The sequence below is a fragment of the Cannabis sativa genome, chromosome 3 (genome assembly GCF_029168945.1).
Source record: "Cannabis sativa cultivar Pink pepper isolate KNU-18-1 chromosome 3, ASM2916894v1, whole genome shotgun sequence".
NCBI lineage: Eukaryota > Viridiplantae > Streptophyta > Magnoliopsida > Rosales > Cannabaceae > Cannabis > Cannabis sativa.
Window position 1 is genome coordinate 77,981,891 of NC_083603.1, and position 27,419 is coordinate 78,009,309.

Here is a 27,419-nt window from a genome sequence, read left to right on the forward strand (position 1 = left end):
TCTATATCATTATGATCCTCTGTGTATAAAGGAGGAAGTGAAACAGAAGTTGGTGCCCAAGCTCTAGCCCCTGTAGCGGTAACATCTCTAAATTACTCATCTAGCTTGAAAGAATGTTCTAAACCTCTTACTCGAAATTTAGCAGCATCGGGATACTTCTGTTGATTTATTTATGAATCAGAAAACAAAATAATATGATTGTTATATATATATAAAGAAATCATAATTATAAGAGGTATGTACAAAAACCTACTTGTAATTTTTCCTCCCACTATTCATTAGGAGCATCAACTGTTTGCCTTTGTGTGTCCCAACCAAGTCTAGTCTCTCCTCTAAGTGATGAATCCCTCAACTGCCACTCCTTTTTAACATTATCCCAATGATTTTTCATTTGTTTTCGATCATAATTTCTACTCGTCTTTAAATTAAATTTTCCAACCTAATTTGCTTAAATGCGATCCATTTCTATTGCCAGGTCTCACTTGTTCTACAACTAAATCAATCCATTTTTCATGTGTTGTTGAATCCCAAACTGCTTTTGATTTTCCTTGTGTTACCTCAGTTTCCATTCTATTTAAAATAATATGAGAAGTATAAACAAACACATAAAATAATACTATATATTATTCTATTCAAAATGGCAGCAATGACACAATAATGATTATTAATGATTAACCATTTAAAAGAAAAAAAAATTACAAAATAAGTATGTAAAATATTAAACAAACATGGTAACAATTTAAATAGAAAAATATTTAAATATGAACACCTCAATAATATAGAGATTTTAATCATCATTGTAAACGAAAGAATATATGACAATTGAATAACATATATATAAAACTTTTATCTCAATCATGTTATTTTTAGCTCAATCAAATTTAATGTATAATTATCATTATGAAGGAAATGTAAGAAAATTTTATCATTATGAAAGAAATATTAAAGAATTGGATTCTATGTATATAAACTTGTTAATTAGTGTATATAAATATATTAAAATGATTACAAAGTTAATTAATATTAAAAATATGTTTTATTATCTTTTTTTTTTAATTTTATTTTTGAAATTATAGTATACAATGTTGGGGAGTCTTTATTTGTTACATTAATTAACAAACAATGAAATTATAATGCTTTTCAAAAAAAAAAAAAAAGATTCTAGCGTAATAACAAGAAAGAAAAAAGAATAAAAAAGCTAAAAAAATGAATTATGTAATCAATCACATTCTGCATATATAATACTAACAATATTTATTTTGCTAATTAAAAAGTAATTGAATGGATGATATAAGCAATCCATTATATATGGAGAGACTCTTATTTAAAAAAAAAAAAAGACAATCATAATCGGCATCATATATCGAGAATACTAACGTTCGATGTTCTTTTTATATGAAATATATTGAATAGATTATAAAGAGAATAGAAAAATTAAAGAATACTAACCTTCAATTGTTTTGACAAAGCAATAACTCTATTTTTTCTTTCTTCAATAAAAATGGCTGCTATGATTTTTTTAGGCTGAAGACTATTAGGTTTTCATTATGAGAAGAAATGAAATAATCTGTCGTAATATAATAATCAAGAATGTGATTTAATCATTTTTTTTTTTTTGAAAAAAAGGGTAAATTAGGTATTATAAAAGATTCATTAAACTAGAAAAAATAGCTTCCCGTGTTTTTTTTTAAAAGCCCTTCCTAAAAAAGCTGGTGAGTCATTGCTTCTCTAGAAAGCTCTTTTAATTTAAAAAAGCTCTTCTCATATTTTATCTAGATATATCTAAAAGTAGATTTGAGACTTCAAAAGCTCTTCTAAAGCCATGCCAAACAGGCCGTAAATCAATTTGAATTTAGATTGGGATTTGAGAGTTTTAGAGAGGCGAAAGATCTTAATAAGACCAATTTTTATATGCTATAGAGTTAGGGTTTTAATTTAACGGTAGGGTTAACTTACTATTAAGTTTAACAAATAAAAAAAAATAATTGTTAAACTAAGAATTGTCGTTACATAGCCACTTTTAATATATAAAGATAAAGATATATGGGTGACTACTCAATGGTTATATTTTTATTGTAACTATCATGGTTACATTTTTCGTTTACCTATAATAGCATGTTACTAATAGGTAAAACTTTTTTTTAGATTAAATTAATTATAATTAATTATTTTCTTAAAATAATTAAAATAATTAATTGAATATTTAACAAGACCTCTTTTAGCAATTAATAATTATAAATAATTTTTTTAATAGTTTTGCCATTTAATTATAACATTTACAATAAAACTTTATTTTTTTTTTTACAAAAATTAGACTTCTTTTTACACAAATTAGAATTCTCTTCTTGTATAATAAATTTTTAAACAATTAATTATTTTTAAATAATATTAAATTATTTTCTTATATCTAGAAGAACTAAGTATGAGTTTCTCTATTCGAGTTTGAGGTTGTTTCGTTTTCTGAGAGAGCTTGACTTTATTTTTTGACTCTCGTTTGGTTTTTTGTGTAAATGACTCATTATTAAAAAAAAAAAAGATGGAGGAGTTTAGCCATTTTTTTGGAAAATACATTCAATCTATTTTACTTTTTACTTTTTAAATATTTAAATAAAAAAACTAAATAATTAAGTGTAATAATTTTAAATTAAAGTTATAAGTATAATAAAATTTTAATTATGAAATTATATGAGTATAATTGTAAATTATAAAGAATTTTACTAAAAAAATTTAATAATTTAATGGCAAAAAAAATTGCTAAATGATCTTTATTTAATAATAAATTACGAAAAATTAATTAACAATTATAATTAATTTAATTTTAAAATATAATTAATCTTCATTTTATAAGAAAATAAATTATTAGGTGACTATTAAGTTATAAGTTAATTATTATTTATTTTTATTTAATTTTTAAATTAATTACAACCGTTCAATGATAATCTAATAGCTAAAAAAAAATGAAACTATGATGATTACATATTTAATGTAACAATTGAAACCTCCTCCATAAATATATATTTATCTAAAGCTGACAAATACCGACAAAAACAACCCATCTCTATTCCAAGTCGTATAAGTCTCACATATATATATTTTTTTGATTTAAGCGTTTATATATTATAATCATACATAACCTGAGACTCGAACCCAGGACCTCCAACACACACGCACCCTCCTATGACCACTTGAACTTGAGCTAGCCTCAAGTGGTTGTATAAGTCTCACATATAAGTAATTAATAATAAAATTTATGTAATTACATCGTTTCATTATGATTGTTCTTATTTTTATTAATATACTTAACCCATATGTTTCTTCCACCACCACACAATTACTTTTTTTCCTTACCGGTTTCACCAAGCCCCCATTATAACTGAAGGCCCCTTCAATGAACCTACTTCAGCCTATGGAGTACAACATCTCAGCCAGCCACAAACTACACTTATGGGCTTACACACCACTCTCTCCTCACCCCACTTCAACTACCACTTATGGGCTCAGCGTACCCGCCTAGAGCCATGAGCATCATCAGCTGGAATGCTCGTGGATTAGGGAGTAAACGAGCATTCCGTTCTCTCTCCCTGTTGGTGAAGCAAAACCGCCCAACACTTTTGTATATGATGGAGTCTAAACTCCCTGTTGGAGCTTTAAATAAGTTTGCTTCGAGTCTTAAATTTCCTAACGGTTTAGAGGTCCCACGTGTCGGGCTTAGTGGTGGTCTTTTGTTGCTCTGGACACATGATGTGGATGTAACCTTGCTTCCCTATAATATAAGTCATTTTCACTGTTATCTTAAATTTCCTAACTTTACTGATTTTACTTTTACTGCTTTTTACGGTGCACCACATGCTCAAAATAAATTGCACACCTGGCATTTAATAGACCGACTCGGTTCTGACGCTCGGCTCTAGCCGTGGCTCATTATGGGTGATTTTAATGATTACCTGTCTCTTTCTGACAAAATTGGGGGTAATATGTCTCGTGCTCCATCCATGCAATTTCAATCTTTCATAGACAATCATGAACTTCACCCTCTCACTCCGCTAGGTAATCTCTTCACTTGGACTAATCGCCAAAAGCAACCAAATCACACTCAGGAACGGCTGGACTGGTGCCTATCTAATGATGATTGGGATGCCATCTTTCCTGATTCCTGTCTAAATCATGGCGACTTTTTTGGTTCTGACCATCGCCCTCTTATTCTCACCTTGCAATATATGAGCGATCATCGTAACCATACCCCCCGCTTCATTTTTTATAAGCTTTGGATGTCCGAACCTGGATTTGAGGATTGCTTGCGCGATGCTTGGGCACAGACCAATTCGAATGCTCACTCCAATCCTTTAATTGGTCTTAAGGAAAGACTAACAAATTGCTCCTTTCGACTCTAACATTGGAAGCAATCTCTGGGCCCCCCGCTTGCTACTCAAATCCGTAATGTCCAATCGCAGCTCAAAATTATCAACTCCTTACCCCAACCTACGAATGATCACTTAGAGCAGGGTAGGAAGCTTGAAGAAGAGTTGAGTGGCTTATTACAAAAAGAGGAAGTTTACTGGCAGCAACGCTCTCGAGTCACATGGCTTTAACTTGGTGATAAAAATACCAGATACTTCAACCGTATGGCTTCCATGAGACGAACCACCAATAAAATTCTTTCCCTCCAACGACTGGACAGTTCCTGGGCTACTTATATGCCCTCCATTTTGACAACTATTGAACAATATTTCACTAACCTTTTTCAAAGTCAATTGCCAGACAATGACATCATTGAATATGTTCTATTAGGCATTTCTGAGCGCCTTACCCCTGCTGAAATTGACCTTCTTCAGGCCACTTTTATGGCCCTTGAAATTAAAACTGCTACATTCCAACTCGCTCATGATAAAGCTCCAGGCTTCGATGGCTTTAGTGGCAGTTTCTTTCAAAAGAATTGGCACTTGTTGGGTCATGACGTTACCATTGCTGCTCTCAATTTCCTGAATGGGGATGCAGATTTATCGGCCATCAACCAGACGCTCATTGTTCTTATTCCCAAGCGGCAAAATCCTGAACAGATAACTGACTATCGACCCATCAGTCTCTGCTCCACTGTCTACAAAATCATTTCAAGGGTTTTGGTTAATCGTCTTAAACCCATTCTTAGTTGTATCATTTCTCCCACACAAAGTGCTTTTCTTCCTTCCCGTTTAATTTCTGACAACATTATCATCGGTCAAGAGGTCATGCATTCACTCACTCATCATAAAACTGGTCGGTTGGGATGGATGGCCTTAAAGCTAGATATAGCCAAAGCCTTTGATCGGGTTGAATGGGTCTTCATTCGCAAAATTATGGACCGATTTTTATTTCCCAAGCGTTTCATCGACATAATTCTGGCTTGTTTCTCCACTGCTACCTTTTCCTTCTCCCTTAATCAACAAGTTCTGGGAACAGTCAAACCTACCAGAGGCATCCGTCAGGGAGACCCCCTTTCCCCATATTTATTTCTTCTCTGCTCTGAGGGTCTTTCTTCGCTCATCAATTATAAAACCAAGCAGCGCCAACCTCGGAGTCATTCCCTTGGCATTAAAATTTCTCGGCGAGCCCCAACCATCTCGCATCTTTTTTTCGCTGATGAAAGCCTCCTTTTTAGCTCAGCTTCTGTTGAAGTTGCGACTACCATCCAAAGCATTCTTTGTGACTACAGCCACACATCTGGACAACTGGTTAACTTCACTAAATCGGCCTTATACTTTTCTCCAAATACGACTCCTGCGCTACAGCATGAAATCGCTATGCTTCTCGGCATCCCCGTACGTGAGACGATGGATAAGTACTTGGGTCTTCCTCAAGCATTTGGAAGATCTAAAAAGGATGCCTTCAACTACATTAACGATCGTGTTTGGTCTCACTTAAACAAATGGAACTCGAAGTTTTTTTCCAAAGGCGGTAAAGAAGTCCTCTTAAAATTAGTTGTTCAAGCCATTCCTTCTTATGCCATGGCTTGCTTTAAGCTTCCTGCATCTTTCCATTCTAAGATTGAATCCCTTATGGCTCGGTTTTGGTGGGGCGGAAATGAGAACAACAGGAAAATCCATTGGAAAACATGGTCTTTTCTTTGTGATTCAAAATTCCATGGCGGTCTTGGGTTTCGTTCTATGAAAGCTTTCAATCAGGCGATGTTGGCCAAACAAGCTTGGCAGCTTCTCCAATATCCTCATTCTCTAGTGGCCACACTCCTTAAAGCTCGATACTTCCCACAAACTAGCTTCCTTCACTCTGGCAAGGGTCATAGACCTTCCCTTGTTTGGTCTAGTATTACTTGGGGCAAAGAACTTCTTCAATCAAGCCTTAGGAAGTCAATTGGTGATGGTACTACCATCAACATCTTCAATGATGCTTGGATTCCTGGTTATGGTAAATTGCACTATTTGAGGTATCATTCAAATGCCGATATGACAGTGGCTGACCTTATCACACCTAACAAGCAATGGAATCATGCCCCTATCCATTCCCTTTTTCCTACAGACATTTCACAAGCTATAATGGCTATTCCCCTTCATCACATCTCCACTCTGGATACATATTTTTGGTCCATCACCCCTCATGGTTCGTACACGGTCAATTCAGGTTACCACCTAGCCCATAGCCAACTTCATCAAAATGAACCTTCCCCCTCGGATCAAAAGTCCTCAAATGCCTGGTGGAAAAATCTTTGGACCCTTCCTTTGCCTCCTAAATTGAAACATTTCCTTTGGCGTGTCTGTTATGATATCCTCCCTACTAGCCGAAACCTATTCAACAGAAAGACTCTGTACTCCCCCCATTTCAGCCGATGTCACTATCACGATGAGACCCTAGAACACGCTCTCTTCAGATGCCCTGCTGCCCAGAAGGTATGGAAATTAACTGATTTTAATACTTTTATCACGACACACTCTTCACTTAACTGTATGGACTTATTATATCTTGCTGCCATTGAATTTATTACTGGACATTATCATATCTTTGTTTGTTTGCTGTGGAAGCTCTGGAACTGTAAGAACATTTGGATTCTTGAGGGTATATCCCTTTCCCCAGATCAGATCCTTCGTGAAGCCTCATCCTATCTTGAGCACTATACGGTCTGCAACAAGACGATTCCCACTCCTTCTCAAGCTCTTGATGATCAACTCCTACCCAACGATAGCTGCACATCATCTACAACCTTCCATCATCGGCTTTTTGTGGACGCTGCCCAAGATTCCCAACTCCTCAAAATGGGCTTTGGCATGACCATCCATACCAGTTCTGGTGAAGTTCTTCTAAACTTGGCCAAGCCAAAGAGTGGAATCACTACACCTTTGCTAATGGAAGCACAAGCACTTTACTCGGCTATATCTTGGTGCCATGAACACTCCTTTTATCCGGATAGTATTGTTTCAGATTGTAATGTGTTAGTCAATTATATTTGTAAAAAGGAAACTCATAATCTGCATCTTAACCCTTTTGCCATTGAAATCAAAAGCTTGCTCTCTTATTTCCCTAATGTATCTCTTAGCTACATCCCGAGAGGGGCAAATTATGCTGCCCATTGTTTAGCTAAGACAGCTTTAGGCTTAGAGCAGGAAGCTTTATGGATGAGCCCTTCTGTCCAAAATTAATTGTATCATGTATCTTGTACTTGATGTTCTTCTTAATGGATACAGGTTCTTTTCAAAAAAAAAAAAAAAACTTGGCCACGAGGAGTTATTTTTTATTTTTTATTTTTCTTTTAACCATGAACAAATATATTTTTTTTAAAAAAAAAAAAATCAGCGTTGAATACATTGAAAAAAAGAAGAAAAATCTTTCATCTAAACTAATTCACCATTCACTCTAAGTGCATGCAAAACTAATTCATGAGCATCGTTATTGGCCGACCGACGGACATGAATCAGGAATGCCTCAGAATAATTGGATAGTAGACTAGAAATATCATCTAAAAGAGAACCAAGATCATTACAAAGAGATGATCTCTTAGTGAAAGCAAAGATCACAGTTAGGCAATCAAATTCAATACAATGAAGAGGGATACCAATTTCAAGTGACCAATCCAACGCCACCAAAGGAGCTACTGCTTCAGCATGGATAACTGTGAGATTCCCTTCAAAACCAACACAACATAATAAAATTCACCCAAAAATATAATAATAATAATAATAATAAATGTTGAGCCTATCTTGAACAAAAAGAAAACCTCCATTCGTCCTTAATAGCCACATAAACATCTAAACCTTACCTTATATCCTTATTTTATTTGGAAGCATGAAAAACCACCTTAAAAAATTACCTAAATTAGTAAAACATTAATTAAGGATACCATTACCAAATAAAGATTTCAAAATGCATGCCATTAGTAGTCCTTGTGAGTTTCGAATAATTGCTCTAATTCTAATTGTAGTACTTTTATCATCTAAGAATGTATCCACATTTAATTTAAAGGTACCTAGTGGTGGAATAATCTATTTTGATGTTAATGTACAATTAGTCTTCTCTTTTAAATTGGCGGTATGTTGGATATTGTTGAATTCATCAGAAATGAGTTGAATATATGAAACTATAAATTCAGGAGAACGAAATTGGTGGTCATGCACTAATTGATTTCATTTCCCCAAGTATACCAAACTGCCACAAGGAATACTTCAAATTCTAACTGTGGTAACACTTCTGATACTTTAATGATTATTTGTTGAAAAAAAACTTCTATAGAAAGATTGTTTAAGAGATTGAACTTTAATAATTTCCACACCTTCTTAAACACATTACACAAAAAAATAACATGGCTATTGATATGAGAAATGTAACCACATACTAGACATTTGGAATAGTTAATAATATTCCTTTTCTTCAAACCAACTGTAACGCCCTAATCTATAGGAACGCCACGTGTGTGATTTTATAAACTAGTTTAATACTAATAGAATAATTAATTATTAAAAAACCGTGATAATATTAAAAACTTGACTAAAATAAAATACTAAAAACGGACATTATGACGACATAAAAAAGTGTGTTTCAGGAATCCCTGTTATAAAAAGTTTTGCTAAAGAAATATATACGACAACCATTTAAACACAAAATCAAAATACACAATAGATACAGCCAGCCCAAAACAACTCTTGGCAACTCGGCACGCAGGCCAGTGAGGTCAATATGTACATTGCTGGAGAAGACTGCCACCTCATGGTTGATCTAGCTTTTCTTTGCCTTTACCTGAACCACATAGCACCCGTGAGTCACAAGGACTCGGCAAGAAAAGTAATAATAACAATCATATAGTTTATTATTCGAATATTGTCATTTATACACAATAAGAATCAAACCATCACACTTTGTTCATAAGATGAAATCTAAATCACTACTGGCATCTGCCACGAATAAACATTAGTATACAGATATTTGGTAATACAAAACTATTATACCAATAATGGAATTCATATTCATTTAATCATATAAATAATATATATGTTACCTCATAAAGCAACCATCTTCATGAAATCATGTTGCCTAATCAGGCAAGTCGATGCTTTAATCTGATGATCTTGTATTGTCGCCTAATCAGGCAAGCCCGTGCCATAGCCTGGCACCCATATGTCGCATAACTGCATCACCTAATCAGGTGAGCCTATGCCAAAAACCTGCACCCATATATCAAATAATTGCATCACCTAATCAGGTGAGCCCGTGCCACAATCTGGCACCAATATATCGCATCGTCTAATTAGACGAGCTCGTACCTACGCCTGATACTTATCATGTCACTGACGCCCGTACTTACGCCCAGTACGTCACCAGGAATATCGCATCACCTAATCAGGTGAGCCCGTACCTACACTTGGTACTCATCATATATCACTGACGCCCGTACTTACGCCCAGTACGTTGCTAAGAAAATTGCATCACCTAATCAGGTGAGCCTATATATCACATGCATAATATTATCACATTATCAATACTCAACCAATCAATCTTTTCAATATATAAAAATATTAACTATATCTCAATATTAATCAATTCATAACAACACTAATTGTATTACGTACTATGCAGTACAATATACTTTTCAATATATAACAATATTAACTATATCTCAATACTGATCAATTCATAACAATACTAATTGTATTACATACAACGTACTATGCAGTACAATATACTTTTCAATATATAACAATATTAACTATATCTCAATATTGATCAATTCATAACAATACTAATTGTATTACATACAACGTACTATGCAGTACAATATACTTTTCTTACCTTTAATCCAGGTTCATACATTTCGGCCAACCCAATTGGAGAACTATCCCCGATGATCTCGGCCCTATGTCACAACAACGACAAACCAATAAGTGTTTATCCCAAAACACTACTTAATATTCACATAAGACAATCTAGGGTTTTCTACCAAACCCTGCGGTATAAATACACTAAAATAAAACTTATATTTGGGCTCTGAAATATATACCATATTGTAGAGCTCGTCGCAAGCTTCGAAACAGTATATAGAACGTCCAAAATGGACACTCGAGTCAAAAGTTATGACAAAAATACGATTTTTGATCTCCTAGGAATTTCTAAAAGCTATAAAACTCGAAAATCCTAATTTTCGCACTCACCGAAACACTACCAAAACTTATCCAAATCACTCAAAACTTTACAGGACGCATATATACTATAAATATTACCATCCTTGTGTAACAGAAATTAAAATCGAGCCCTTAAACGAAAAACGCCATTAACGTTCAGACTAAACTTTTAAAAGTTCAAAACTCAAATTTCTAACCCAAAAATCACCTCAAATTCAACAAGTAAACATCGATACTAGTCCCATAGGTACCAAAAAATAATTCTACGAAGTCAGAATCTCCATAACTATTCTAATTCACAAAACTCCTATATAAAACCAATTGTTTTTAGCTTAAAACGTAATTAAACCATACCTTAAGTTTTCCCTCTTCAAGGATTTGCTATCCAGCTACTACCAGAGCTTAGATCGCTAGATTTTAGGTTGAAAATCGAAGAAAATGAATATAAAAAGAGAAAGTTTTGTTGAAGGGAAAGAACGAAGGTTTCGTTCGTTTTTCTTCTTCTATTATATATATTATATATGTTAACCTTAATATATATATAAGTTACGTACTGAAACTGATAATATTATATAATAATAATATAAAATAATAATATAATATAAAATTAATAATAATAATAATAATATGAATAAAAATTTTATTATTAATAGTTATCTTATTATTTCTTAGCCATTAAGAAATTTTTATTTTTAGGGTATTTAGCCAACTTCGAGTACCCGAAAAATACCCCGATATTTGTAAAATCAACTTATCCTAAAAATCCCATCAATATTTCTAACTAAAACTGTTGTGACATTTTTGGCCTCCAATCGGGTCTCCAGGGTCGCCGAACAAGAAAATATTTTTATTTCACAAATAACTCATATTATATCCACATATTTTAAATAAATCTCTATAATTAACAAATTACGTTTATATATCCACTTATCGAGTCTTCAGGGTCCCCGAACCTGAAAATATTTTTATTCTACATATAGCTCATATTACATTCACACATGCTATATAAATTTCCATAATTAACAAATTACGATTATTTACTCACTTATAGCAGAATTTAAATTTTATGCTGAAATAAATTAGTAGGATCATAATCCCTCTTACCTGTTTAACTCATAATATAACTATAAACCCTAATTATTTACCATTAGACTTATTGGGATATTACACCAACATTAGTAGGAAGTATCTCATAGAATCCTTCCCAAACAAAGTTTAAAATCTTTTTAGGTAAATACATCCTCCAAAACTTCTTCCACCGAACTAAAAACACATCTTTAGAAGGAGACAATTTAGACAAATCAAACGTAGAGGCCACAACATAATTACTTTTAACGATGTAAGAACCATTCGACGTAAAATTTCAAAGCCATGAATAAACTTTAGAAAACTTACCAAGAGGTATAGAACTAATACATTGTTGATTTGAAACATTAAACAATTGTCGTATAATAGGTAAATTCCACACCCTCCTCGTATACCTATATAGAGTCTCATGTTCCTACTCTTTTTTGAATACCTTTTTTAAGAAGAGAGCAACCCAGATAATACTACACCAACTATAACTAGGGGTTCTTCCAACTACAAGTATATCTAATATAGCCATAACTCAAATAAAGTAGTAATAAAGAAACAAATAAGTTAAATTAATAAAAATAAAATAATTAAATAAACTAAATAATAGTATTAGTTAGTGTAACGTCCTAATGCTAAGGCATGCTACAGTGCTTTGTGCTTTTTCAATTATTGTGCAATCTTTGCTAATCAAAGAAATTTCTCGAAAAACGTGTCAAATTAAAACTTTTGCATTAAATACTAAACTTTGTAATATAATAAAATATTTACAAATTCCGGGATCCCGTTTTCAAACTTTGTAAAATTTACTTTTCAAAATATACATTCCAAAATACACAAATTTACTGGTCGCACATCGACTTTCAAAATACAACTCCCAGATGTTCCGAGACCAAATACTCCAGGTCGCCCTGCTTGACATGTACAATCTCACCCGAGCTCAGGTTCACTCCTGTTCAGCCTTCGCCTTTCCTTTACCTACACATGGAAGCAGAAACTGATAGTCAACAGACTCAGTAAGAAATGCATATAACATATCATATAATTTCCGACCTGTAAATAGGCGTCCATACACCTATTTACAGAGCTTAACAGATGAGTATGAACGTTCAACACTAGGGTACAACCACTATACCACATACACATCGTACCTCACTGTACGAGTGTTGGTAGGGTTTACCCCGAACACTGAGTAACACTGAGTGATGTACCACACACTTAGCATTTTCCCGTGCCCGTGTTGGTATCACTGTATCGTACTCACAATGACAATAATCACTATACCAATGCCCTCTGTAACTTATTCATACAAGTGTTGGTAGTGCATAACATAATTTAAGCATGCTTATACAAACACATATACACACATTCAGATAATCACATCATACATTATACACAGTTCTTACCTGTTTTCCGAATTCAAGTGTGTTGGCCGACCTGAACGAAATTCTCGTGCTAGATGGATGCCCTAATCACATATTGAAACCGGGTAAGTCAAATGATTAAAACCCTAATCCTGGGAAATCCAAAACCAAAACCCTAGGTTCTGCTATGCTCTAAAAGGGTTATTCTAACTCTGGAAATGGGGAAACACCCAACCGAGGCATCGAAATGGCAAAAATAGAGAAAATGAAAGGCCCGGGGAACCCTGCCAAAACCGGCTAGCCGGTTTTTGTGGCACTGCAAACCGGCTAGCCGGTTTGCACCAGTTTCCCCAAAGCATTTCATTTTTTGCTCAATCTTCCACCAATTGCCATGAAACCTTCCAGAGCACCTATTCAATGCATAAACAATAAAACCCAGCCAGTATTTCACAGAACAAATCATCAATACTCAAGTTGCCATTAAAGCTCAAAGCTTGAGTTTCAAAACTCAAGCTTGCTTAAAACTAACATCAAGCATCAAAAGCAGCTGCTAGGGACTTAAATTAACTCAAACTAACCCTAGAAATTGAACCCTAAGCATTTCAAAACCCAACAGCCACTAAACCTAGAAATTTCATAATGAAACTAAACCAAAACTTCAAGAACTTAAGGGGAAAAGAAACTAGGGTTACCTTGTCTTGATTTCCTTTGAATTTCTTGAAGAAAACACAGAATTTCAGCTCCAAAATACCTTTGCTTCTGCTGGTTTCGAAGGGAGAGAGGGAAGGAAAAGAGAGTTCTTGATTTTTTTTGACTTTTCTTTATTTTCTTTCTTTTTCATAAAATGCATAAAGGATTTTCTATTCGTTGCTGAATATTTAGTATGCTAGGTGTCACAAAACTTGGCTGCCACCTATCCCACCATTTAACCAAATGTCTAAAATGCCCTTTATCCCAATACTAAGGTTTTTCTAAAGCTAGGGGTAAAATGGTCAAAATCCATAACCCCGCTCAACCCCGATAATTTATTTTCTCTAAAATATTTCCCACTATGAAATAAGGTTCTAAACTTACCCATGTGATCAATGTAGCCATCCATCGCATTTTCCGTTGTCGCCGAACAAAAATTACAAAAATAACATATTTCACATATAAGCTAAACAATACCCCTAGCGTTTAATAAAATCTCCGGAATTGAGAAATTATAACTCTAATATTTATTTCTAAATATTGGGGTCCACGATTAAATTAATTCACAAATAATAACAAAATAATAAAAATTAGTTCTAATTGCCCTTACTAATCCAAATTACTAGAGCGGTCATTACAGTTAGCTAATTAGGCAAACATTTAATCCTAAAATTGGAAAAGGAAAACAAAGAATAAAACAGCACTATAATAATTAAAACCTTACTTAGATTTACAATCTTTCTTGATAAAATAAAAAGGCATCGTAAGAACACTGAATGTAGAAATAAAATTTGATCTAACAACACTGATGTTTTTGCTGGATAAAGGAATTTTAATCCAATTCAACATAGAACATGTTATCCGCGTTTCTGGGTTTGGACACGTGGATTCCAAGTCAGCATTCAGGATCCATCAGTGGGACCCTCTTCAATAATGAAGTAGGCCAAGCCTATCTGGATATGCCTCTCTTGGAACCATCATAGTTTCATACTCGCAAAGTCTTCCGCCTTTGTCTGACTGAGCCCAGAAGACACCTTCGGTGTTATGAGCCTAGAGGGGAAAAATATTGTGTTCCCGAAAGACCCTTCCGGTTCTCCTATTTATTTCTACAAGTAGATAAGGAAATGCCATTGTTAGATCGCGCCATAATATCGTATCGCAATTAAAAGGGAAACTTCCCATAATAAGTGCAGTGCAGTTATTTCTGAATAATCATCTGTTGGAATATATTTTACCAGGATCTAGATTTACTAACAAGTATGTTTCATTAACATCCTAATATGAATTTCTAAAACAATGAAATTAAACACATATAAAGTTTAAAAAACCTTACATTGGGTGCAGCAGAATAATATGTCTCCTTCCACTCAGATCTCTAACCCTTGTATCCTTTCTGTCGCAGAGTATCACCAAGATCTAAGTCCGAATGTCCTTCTCTTAAGTTTGGATTCTTCACGATCTTCCAGACTATGATTGAGATACCACTTGATGTGTGTGGGCACTCACTCTATCACTCAAGGTTCAAAAATTGAAGAAGAAAAGAGGGAGAAGAGGTTCAGCTATAGTCTATAGGATAGGAGGCTCAATTTTCTTGAAGGCAAAAATTTCTGATTTTTCAATCTCTCATTAAGTGTGAGCCATCACTATCTATTTATAGGTAACCATTAGGTTTAGGTTAGGAACTACTTGGCATTAAAATAATGATATATTAATTATAAAAATCACAACAAGTGGTCGGACATAGTGTTAATGGGCCCCACTTGGTATTTTGCAATTTTGACAATTTTCATTTTTATTTTCTCAAAAAAGTCAATTTTCCAATTCTAATCATTTAAATGCCAAAACTAATTATTTAATAAATAAAATAAATTATTAAATAATATTATCATTTAATATAATTATTAATTAGACATAATAAAGTCTTCCAATTAATAAATAAAACTTAGAATCTCTTTTCTTCACAATTTTGCCCTTGCTTAGTGAAAATTTATAAACTAGACATAGTCTAATTTTAGAATTATAATTGATTAATTAAAATCAATTATCTGAGTCTCACAAGCAGTATGGTCTCAACTAGAATGGGGACCATGTGCCTATATTACTGAGCTTCTAATAAGCTGAACTAGAATTTACCAAGTAAATTCCCTAACTTATTAATTCCTTGTTGCATCCACTCTTAGATTTTAGAATTGCACGCTCAGTCATATAGAACGCTCTATATGTTCCACCATATAGATACGCTATCACATTTAACCATCGTTATAATCTCAATAATCAAAGATCCTCTATATAGATGATTTACACTGAGTAGGGATAAATTTACCGTTTCACCCCTCAATGTATTTTGATCCTTAAAATATTTAGCTACCTGTAAATGATGTTTTAGTGAACTAAAATATAATCACTGAAACAAGAGCTCTTCCATTTACATCTATTTAGCCAAGCTCAAAGGAAATCATCATTTAACTTCTAAATACCTATAAAAGCTATAGGTTCCATATTTATGTTTAGCGCTCCCACTCAATCATACTACCATGTTCCCAAAATGTACGTATCACCCTAACCCAAAAGTAGGCTTAACTAACAAATCAAAGAACATGAATAGCACTCCTGAGATTGAGCCTAAGCATATCAGGATTAAGATCTTTTGATCTAAGATCAACTAGTGATATTGACTTGGAAAGATACAACGGTAAGTATTATAACATCTTTAAACAAGATCAATATCGGTCCAGTCCAATGTATACTCCATACATTCGAAGCTAGTATACTTTGCCAATATTCTTGAAAGAACATAATACTTATGCAAAGTGTAAGTACACTTCATTGCTGATTATCACATCAGTGTAAATCCAAAGCACTGATGAAATAAGGACTTTGTCTTTTGAATCATATAATCACAATCACATTCCACTGTGTTGACATCACTGTAATTGTAAATGATTATATGTTCTGGACTTAACAGATTTTGTATATATATATATATTAAACTATAAACATTAAAATAACATGTAAACATAAATGACTTCTAATCTTTTATTGATAACAAATCAGATTAGATTGTAATGTGTTTTATTTAGGGCATAAAATCCCAAAAAACTCCCACTTGCACTAACATAAAACAAGTTGTGCATTCCAATCAATCTATTGTCTTGATCTTCAGATCAAGTGTAGTATATTTGACTCAACCCAAATCTCTGGAACCATGTTCATAAAACATTACGCAACATCCTTTACTATATGAATTACTGATCAAGGGATACTAAAATTCTTACTGCTTATTAAGTACATCTGGATAAACAGAAGACATATCTCTCATTCTTTTAAAGAATGAAATAGAGATAATACAGTGTAGAATTTTCTTCAGTTGAATAACTTTCTGGTAGTTTCGAATTTACAAAGTTATATATATTCACTGATGGAGCTTGAATTATTATAGATGGGTTTTTACACTCTTCTAGAATAATTCCTCCACCCCCAGAGTAACCACCATCTCGAATTTTTTATGAGTTGGTGTAGATATAAGGACTACTAATATATACATCCTTATTATCTAACACATAGGTCACATTCATAAATCTCTCTTGACTGTCCCTTAATGTTCCTTGTTTGATTACATCTCTGATAGCTCCCACTCAACAGTAGGTGCCTGGTTAAATTATACATAAAAGTATATTTAACCTCTTACTATTGTTTGAGGGATATCTTGTTGTGATATATTATCTTAGTCTGAAACTATAAGTTCCTTCTAGACTAAGTCATCAACATAGCAATCTATTATTTTAAATGAAGTGTAAAATACTTACTAGAGATTAAGTAATCAAATTAATATACCATAAAAATTTTATGAGGATTAGGAATTTTTGCCCAAGTCATTCAAATAGACTATGCAAGAATTCTACTATCTTATTCTCATAATTCTTATAAGTTATTTCTATCCATATGAATGGTTAGATTTACTTTCTCAGTAGTGTTCTTAAGTTCCTATCACAAGTGTCAACCAAATGAAGATGGGTAAAGAATTTTAAAATTCTCCCACTCAATTAATAGGTAGTGTGATACATTGTCAAAGAACTTTATTGGTATCAATTTCTATTACAATAGTAAATATAAACTGGGACATAAATCAAGATCAAGAATTTATTCAAATAATTGCTAATTCATTATATTACTTCCATGTTTAAAATATGTGTGATAAAGAGTACTGTGGTGTATTATATAGTCCAGAGTTCAAAATGAACTACATATTTCAATAGTATAGTCCACCCTTAAGTATATAGAGATTATGATCCACCCCTAAGGGATATAGAGATCATGGTCCAAATCTAAGTGTTATAGAGATCATGTGGAGTTATGAATATAATCCAGAGTTCAATAGATATAAAAAATCGTTGAACTGCATATTATTCTAAACTTTTCCACCCCTATCAGATCAAAAGATCTTTCTATTTAAACAAATTCTTAATAATTGTTTTAGAATTAACAATTATTCATAAACATAGAAATGAAGTTCTAAGTGTTTATGTAGTATTAACTCTTTGAAGAGTTGAAGATACTATAGAATTTGTGTTAATAAAAACACATACACATACAAACATATAAATATAATTGGTACTGGCATACACAAGATAAAGTAAATGAAGCTCAATTCATAAATATAATTTCCAAAATAGAAAACTTTATTATAAAATTCTCCAAAATTAAAGGAATTGTCTGCAACAATATGAAAAATAGAGAATAAAAACCCAAACTAATAATTGAAATCCAAATTGTTTTGAAACTAAAACAATTAATTCAAAAAATAATAAAAAAATTTGAGCTTCATCTTCATCTTGGACTATCTCCACCCTTCTGTCCAACCATCCGAATCAACTCGCTAAGATAGCATCCGAGTTCAAGCAGCTGGAGCTGTAATTAGAAGAAAAACAAATAAACATGGTTAGTAGGTCCAGAATTAATAATCCAAGTGGATAATAATTCACTAAAACATATCAGTTTATAGGAAAAGAAATATCTTGTTTCATTGCTAGAAATCTAGGACATTGGGGTTTCTAGTGTCTCTTTTCATTGCAATAGAAGCATTTTCCTTTTGGTGTATCACTAGGAGTAGCAGCCTTTTTCTTTTTAACTGTTTTCACAGCTTGAACATGCATTTTTCTATTCTTCCATTTCTTATGGGTTTTGAAGTAGAGGCAAAGTTTGCCTCAGCTTTAGTCGCCCCATTACCATTTCCAGAATTATGAGATTTACTCCCTTTCTTCTTTGGTCCTCCAATCAAATTTTCATAAGTGTGAAGGTCATTGACTAACGTGTTAAAGTCTTGTTCCTCTTTATGCCTTTGTGTGACTTGGGCCCACTGACGCTTTTACCAGCCAACACATCCGACTCAACTGTCTCGATGCTTCCATATGGATCAAATAAAAGTCACATGCAAACGCCTCCAAGTACGATCACCTTTGACAATTGCGGTATTTTCCCCCCTTGGTCTCCATGTGCGTCCCTCTTGACACACGCATGTAGCAATTGAAGCATTATATGTCTGTCCCAATTTGAACCATCTTGGTCATCAACTCTTGACCACTTTCGTGACTAACAAGAATCTAACGGCCCCTGCAATACTTCTACACCCCTGCCAACAAGCTTCCTTTTCAACAAAAGTGCCTCCTGCGTCTTACGATGTCACTCAGAGAAAATTGGCCTAGTGTACCAAGCATACAGTATGGACTACCCAATCAACCTTGTACTATGCCAACGAATTTTTGGAATTATTTTACCAGGATCTTAGATCTACTCACAAGTATGTTGATTAACATCCTAAATATGAACTTCTGAAACGATTATAAGTAAACACATATAAAGTATGAGAAACTTTACATTGGGTGCATCAGAATAATATGTCTCCTTCCACTTAGATCTCTAACCCTTGTATCCTTTCTGTCGCAGAGTATTATCAAGATTTGAGCCCAAATATCCTTCTTTGTTGAATCTGGATTCTTCACGATCTTCCACACTATGATTAAGATACCACTTGCTGTGTGTGGGCACTACTCTATCACTAAGAGGTTTCGAAACAATCAAAGAAGAAGAAGAAAGAGAGGTGGCGACTAGGTTTTAGAAAGATAGCTTAGGTTTTCTCTGAAAGGAATATGATGCATTGTTACTTTCCTAAAGCCATCACTTTCTATTTATAGAATACCACATAGGGTTAGGTTTGAATTATATGGCATTAAAATAATAAAAATATTAAATGATAAACCCTATGCAAGTGGCCAGCCATGGCTTGTGGATATGGGCCTCACTTTTGCAATTTTGCTGTTTTATCATTTCTGCAACCCATTTTCTCAAAAACGCCAATTTTCAAATTCAACCATTTAAATGTCAATTTCAACTATTTAATAGCTATAATTAATTATTAAATGATATTGTCATTTATTATATTTATTAATCAGACTAACCAAAGTCTCTTAATTAACAAATATACCCTATAAACTCTTTCTTTACAGTTTCGCCCTTACTTAGTGATAAATTCACAAATAGACATAGTCTAATTTGAGAATTATAATTGATTAATCAAAACCAATTAAATGAGTCTTACAAGTAGTATTGTCTCAACTTGTGTGGGGACCATGGGCCTATATATCAAAGCTTCCAGTAAGCAGATCAAGAATTTACCTCTTAAATTCACTGACTTATTAATTCTTGGTTGAATCCACGCATAGAACTTAAAATTGCACTCTCAGCTATATAGAACGCTCTATATGTTCCACCATATAGACACGCTATTAATTATTCATTGTTATAATCATAATTTGATCAATGATCCTTTATATAGATGATCTACATTGTAAAGGGATTAAATTACCGTAACACCCTACAATGAATTTTATCCTTAAAACACTTAACTCTGTATAAATGATATTTCAGCTAAGTGAAATGGGTACTCCACCATTTATTTTTGTTGGGTTAAGCTCGAAGGAAATCATCCTTTACTTTCTATTCGCCAGATAGAAGCTATAGATTCCATATTTATGTTAGCGCTCCCACTCAATTGTACTACCGTGTTCCCAAAATGTACGTATCACCCTGACCCAAAAGTAGGCTTAACTAACAAATCAAAGAACACGAATAACACTCTTGAGATTGAACCTAATCATATCAGGATTAAGATCATTTGATCTAGGATCAACTAGGTGATATTAAATTGAATAGATATTACGGTAAATTTAATAAATCTATGTCAAAGTTCAATATCGGTCCCTTTCGATGCATACTCCATGCATCCAACCCAAGCTTTACTTTAACCAATGCTCTGGAAAGAACATAGCATTTCTCCAAATGCAAGTAAACTCTGTTGTAGATTGTCATATCAGTAAAACCCAGTGTTCTGATAAATCTAGGAATCTTTAATCACATAGTCATGTTTACTTTCCATTGTGCTGACAACACAATAAACAGGAATAAGTATGTGAAAAGTGTTTGGATGAATTTATAAATCAAATAGACAAATAATTTATAAGGTGAACCAAAACATACACAAATGAATGAAAAATACTTCTGTTTCTTTTTTGATATTGAATAATACGGATTACATTGAAATGGAGTTTTATTCAGGGCATAAAACTAAACAAATTCCCACTTTCACTAATATAAAACTAATCAGTACATCTCAATTAATCCTAAATTTTGACGGTGCTTTTCAAATGCAGTCACTGCCAATACTTTGGTGAATGGATCAGCTAAGTTGTCTTCTGTGTCTACTTTTTCCCCCAGTACATCCCCTCTTGCCACATATTCTCTGATGATATGATATTTCCTTTCGATATGTTTGCTTCTCTTGTGGCTTCGAGGCTCCTTACTATTGGCTATTGCTCCAGTGTTATCACAAAGTAAAACTAGAGGCTTTTCCACTCCAAGTACTACACCGAGACCGGTGAAGAACTTTCTGTTGGGTTTTATGTCCTAAATAAAACTCATTTCAATATAATCAGATTTACTTATTAATATAGATCAGAAATAACATTTAATGTTGCATGGTTCACATGATTTATTTCATAATTATATGTACATAATGTACGAATTCATCTGAAACCCTTTTCACATACTTGATCCTGTTTATTGTGTCGTCAACACATTGGAAAGTAAACATGACTATGTGAATAAAGTTTCCTAGATTTATCAGACACAGGGTTTTACTGATATGATAATCTACAACAGAGTTTACTTGCATTTGGAGAAATGCTACGTTCTTTCCAGAGCATTGGTTAAAGTAAAGCTCAGGTTGGATGCATGGAGTATGCATCGGAAGGAAACAGAAATTGAACTTTGATTTAGATTTATTAAACTTACCGTAATATCTATTCAAGTCAATATCGCCTAGTTGATCCTAGATCAAATGATCTTAATCCTGTTATGATTAGGCTCGATCTCGAGAGGCTATTCGTGTTCTTTGATTTGTTAGTTAAGCCTACTTTTAGGTCAGGGTGATACGTACATTTTGGGAACAGGGTAGTGTAATTGAGTGGGAGCACTAACATAAACATAGAATCTATAGCTTTTATCTGGCGAATAGTAAGTAAAGGATGATCTCCTTCGAGCTTGACCAAACGAAAATAAATGGTGGAGATCTCATTTCACATAAGCTAAAATATCATTTATACGGGGTTAAGTGTTATAAGGATAAAATACATTGTAGGCTGTAACGGTAATCTAATCCCTTTACAGTGTAGATCATTCTTATAGAGGATCATTGATCAAATTAGGATTATAACAATGGATAACTAATGATGTGTCTATATGGTGGAACATATAGAGCATTCTATATACTGAGAGTGCAATTCTAAGTTCTATGCGTGGGTTCAACAAAGAATTAATAAGTCAGTGAATTTAGGTTATAAATTCTTGATCTGCTTATTGGAAGCTCGGTTATATAGACCCATGGTCCTCGCACTAGTTGAGATAATATTGCTTGTAAGACTCATATAATTGGTTTTGATTAATCAATTATAATTCTCAAATTAGACTATGTCTATTTGTGAATTTTTCACTAAGTAAGGGCGAAATTGTAAAGAAAGAGTTTTAGGGGCATATTTGTTAATTATGATACTATGTATGGTTCAATTAATAAATATGATAAATGACAATATTATTTAATAATTATTTATAGTTATTAAATAGTTAGAATTGGCATTTAAATGGTTGAATTTGAAAATTGGCATTTTTGAGAAAATCAGATGCAGAAAAGATAAAATTGCAGAATTGCAAAAAGTGAGGCCCAAATCCACTTGTATAGGGCCGGCCACTTTTGTAGGGAATTTAAACTGATATTTTCATTATTTTAATGCCAAATAATTCAAACCTAACCCTAGTGGAATGCTATAAATAGATAGTGAAGGCTTCAGGAAATTCACACTTAAATTTTCTATTTTTCCTTCAGAGAAAAACCTGAGCCTTCTCTCTCCCTATCTAGCCGACCAGTCCCTCTCTCTTTCTTCCCTCTTGAATTTCAAAATTCTTAGTGTGAGAGTAGTGCCCACACACAGCAAGTGATACCTCAATCATAGTGAGGAAGATCGTGAAGAAAGACTTTCAGCAAGAAGGAGTTTCAGCACTAAAGAATCAGAGAAAGAGATCCAGGTTCAGATATTGATAATGCTCTGCTACAGAAAGGAATCAAGGGCTAGATATCTGAACGGAAGGAGTCATTATATTCCGCTGCACCCAATGTAAGATTTTCTAAACTTTATATGTGTTTATTTCATCGTTTTAGAAAGTTCATATTTAGGGTGTTAATCAACATACTTGTGAGTAGATCTAAGATCCTGGTAAAATAATTTCCAACAACTGGCCTCAGAGCCATGGTAATTGATTTTCTTTCAAGAAATTTGGACTTTAAAACGATTGTTTGATGTTTTGGATGGTATCATGTTGTATTGAGTGTTATTTGATGATTGATTGATCTTTGTGAATTTTCGTTAAAAATAATTAAATATCTGTTTCTGGAATTATTTTTATTGGATAGTATGGAAAAAATTAAGAGAGTTACTTTTTTACAGAACTCAATTTCGATTTAATTTGAATTAGTTATGATTTTTTGAAGTTTCGAAAAAATCGGGTTGTGTCGCTGCACCACGTGCGCGCGCGGAGAGGCTGCTAGCAGCCCCCTGCGCTGAGAAACCACGCCCATGCAGCCCCTTGTACTATCCGTACAGCTCGCAATTTTTTTTTCATTTTTCTTCGTTTTTTCATGCTTTTTCATAGAATTAACTTCCGATTTTTTGTGTAGTTCTGTATTTATACATTTACTATTCCTAATTCAATTCTAATTATCATAATTAAATTAATTAATATATTTTAAATTTAATTCATGATATTAGTGTAATTTGAATTTAAAAAATAGTATATATCTTTTTTTATTCTTAATTATCTATCTTATTTTTAAATTTGATTATATCTTATCTTATTTTGAAATTTAAGGTCAGATATTAAATTTTTTAAATTAATTTTTTTTTAAATAATTTGACCTTATTTAAATTTAAAATAAGATAACTATAATCATGTAATTTTAAATAGATGTAAGCTATTTTGCTAACTTTTAAATTTTGTTATTTTATTTATTTAAATTAAATTTAAAATCTGAAAAAGATATTCATATATCTTTTTTAATTTTTTATTTAACTTTTATTTATAAAATAACATTTAATTTTTAAAAGTAGTTAGCAAATTTTGAAATGATATTTAGGTTGGTTGAAACCTAATTTTTCAAAATTGTAGGTTTAATTTTAATTTTTTTAAAAAAAAAATATTTCGAAATTTTTTAAATTTTTTTAATTTTTCGAAAATATTTTTTTTATTTAAATTAATTATTTTTTCGAAATTATTTATTTAAAATTAAATAAATCCTACATCCAACTATCCAACTAACCTTGTTGCAGGAGTATGTGTTTTAGCTTGTTTGTAAGTTTTCAAAACCTATTATTGCTTGATTGCAAATAGCCATGGTTAACTTGTTGACAGATCCAATGATCTGATTTTAACTCATGGCTCCCTTGGTCAAGCAAATAATTGGTAACAGGTACATTTACAATCTTCTTTCATCTGTGTATGACCTAGCAACATGATAAGACCCATCCAAAGTGTGCCTGTGTGAGCCTATGTGTTTAATTTTGTTATAGATGTATATAGGTTGTTGTTGCTAAATAAAATATCATAGTTCTTGATAGATTTTATTTAGGCCACTACTACAAGAAAATGCCTTTTATCCCAGTTTTTAAGGCTTTTTATCCCGGTTTTCGCTATAATAAAAACCGGGATATATGCCAATAGGATAAAAAGTATTTAAAAAACCGGAATAAAAGGGGTACTTTTTATCCCGGTTTTCTCATGAAAATCGGGATAAAAAGTACCCCTTTTATCCCGGTTTTTTGAAAAAAGTGGGATGAAATGGTACTTTTTATCCCACTTTTTATGAAAAAATTGGGATAAAAGTATTATTTTTTAATACATACATATTCTACCTATATTATATATATATATATATTAATGTTGCCTATAAAATATATATATATTTCACATATATATATACAGTTTTTTATTGGAAAGCAAATAAAATTTATTGCACCAACGAAATTATTTACAAATGATAATTATAATATTTTCACATACATTCATACCACCATAACTTTATATATACAAACATTAACACATAATTAATACCATAAATCTTCCAAGTTACAAAAATAAAGAAAATGCACAATATTCCTCCCATGAGCTATCTTTTTTTCCTCACTTTCCTATACTTGTGACTTTATCCTGAAAATTGAAAGTTATAATATATTGTAAGTGACAACATGAAAAGAAATAATTTTAATAATAACACATTCAAAAAATCGTGTGCAAAGAATAAAATCGATAAACTAACATGAGAAGATTTAATATCAATTGTTGTTTTCACTTCACAATCCTTATAACACAAACAAAAAAGAAAAAAAAAATATCATTGGTAATTTAGTTTATAAAAAACTTTTGTTATTACAAAATAATTTATTGAACTTAATTTCTCTTCTAAAAACCAAAACTTCTAGGTATAGAACTAAAGAGAAATAACAATACAATAAGCAATGTGCACAATATATGCAAATTAACAACCACCTAGGAATGATTATAATTGACTTATGCAAATTAACAACCACAATTAATTCATGTAATAACAATTCAAAGTAAAAATCAAACTACTATTAACTATATAGAGCCTTTCTCAAACATGATATATTGAGGATTAATAAAACTATATAAAGATTAATAAACTGAGAGGATTACTCTTCGGGAATTACAGACTAAACAGAAAAAGCAATATAAAGATTATTAAAACTAGCAGTGGTACTTCACTATTTTTTTCTTCTATATTTTTACGTGAACTAAAGACAATATAAATATATTTATTCAATTAAAACTAAGTAAAGACAATACACTAATATAGAAAACTATGGACAAGAAAATATGCAATGTGATTCTTTAGAAAAACAGTCATGTCGTGCCACAAGAGAGGCATTTAAAGATTAATGAAACTAGTATTGAGATTGTAATATTTTTTTTATTTGTTTGTCTTTCCTTGAGGAAAAATAAAAACAATATCAATATATTTGTTCAAGAGACATGTAAAGACAAACCCTTTCAATATGTTAAAGAAGTTAAAAAATCTCTCTGTCAAACATTTCAAGTTCAAACTTGGTTTTTTTTTCTTTTGTTGAAATTTCAAGTTCACGTACACTTGCTGTTTTCGGGATATCCAAAAATTTTCTTGACACGGATTTAATAATAATTAATACAAATTCACCTTATTAAGCGCGCACCACCACACTATTTTCACACACAAAACGAACAACGAAAAAACAGTCGTTGAACTTGCACAAGCAACATCACAGAAATAAAAATATAGAAATTAAATAAAAATTATATTGAACATCGGAATCGACATAGAAAAAATTTGGAACCAAGATATAATCCCTAACTTTCAGCAAAAAATAAAATAAAAAATGATATAATCTCAAATTAGTAACTATATTAGGCTTCAGAATTCAAAAACTGAGAGTAGTATGTATGAATGAACACTGAAGCACAATCATGAATCCAACCTTGATCGTTCTTAAACTCCTTTTTTTTAACACAAAAGACAACAATGTTGATTAACATTATAAATGTGAACCAAACCCAAGAAAATAAACAAATTACTACTTCTAATGATCAATAACCATACTTTATTTCAAATCATTTCATACTCTAAAATCATGCTCACTTGTCAATAAAAATCTAAAAACCTATACATATGATACTAAAGGGAAAAGGGTTGTTATGAGCTAACCTTGTGGCTTGCCCTTGACAAGCCACTCCGCAACAAAAAAGAGAAAGACAATGGTTGCAGTTTATATAGTCCCTAATAGCAGTTGTTCCAATAACTGTCAATTATATATATGGAGTTTTAGGTAAGTAATATATTTAACACTTTAAACTTAATTATTTTACGGTCACCTTAATTACATATTTACTTATCTATATGTATATGTATAGGTACCTTCAAGAATAGCAAGAATATTGATATTGAGCCTAAGATTCCAAAAGGAAATGATAGATTTGAGACAAATAGGGAAATTTTCAAGGGCACCAGCCCCAAAGATCCACAACAAAAGGAATATGGCCATAA

The 27,419-nt window shown here is 32.3% G+C and overlaps 1 protein-coding gene across 1 annotated transcript; it reads left to right on the forward strand.

Annotated features, from left to right (window-relative positions):
* Positions 1–4,622: 4,622 nt before the first annotated feature.
* Positions 4,623–7,625, forward strand: LOC133036301 (uncharacterized). Its single transcript, XM_061112855.1, has one exon. It carries the CDS (start codon positions 4,623–4,625, stop codon positions 7,623–7,625), a length of 3,003 nt encoding a protein of 1,000 aa, XP_060968838.1.
* Positions 7,626–27,419: the final 19,794 nt, after the last annotated feature.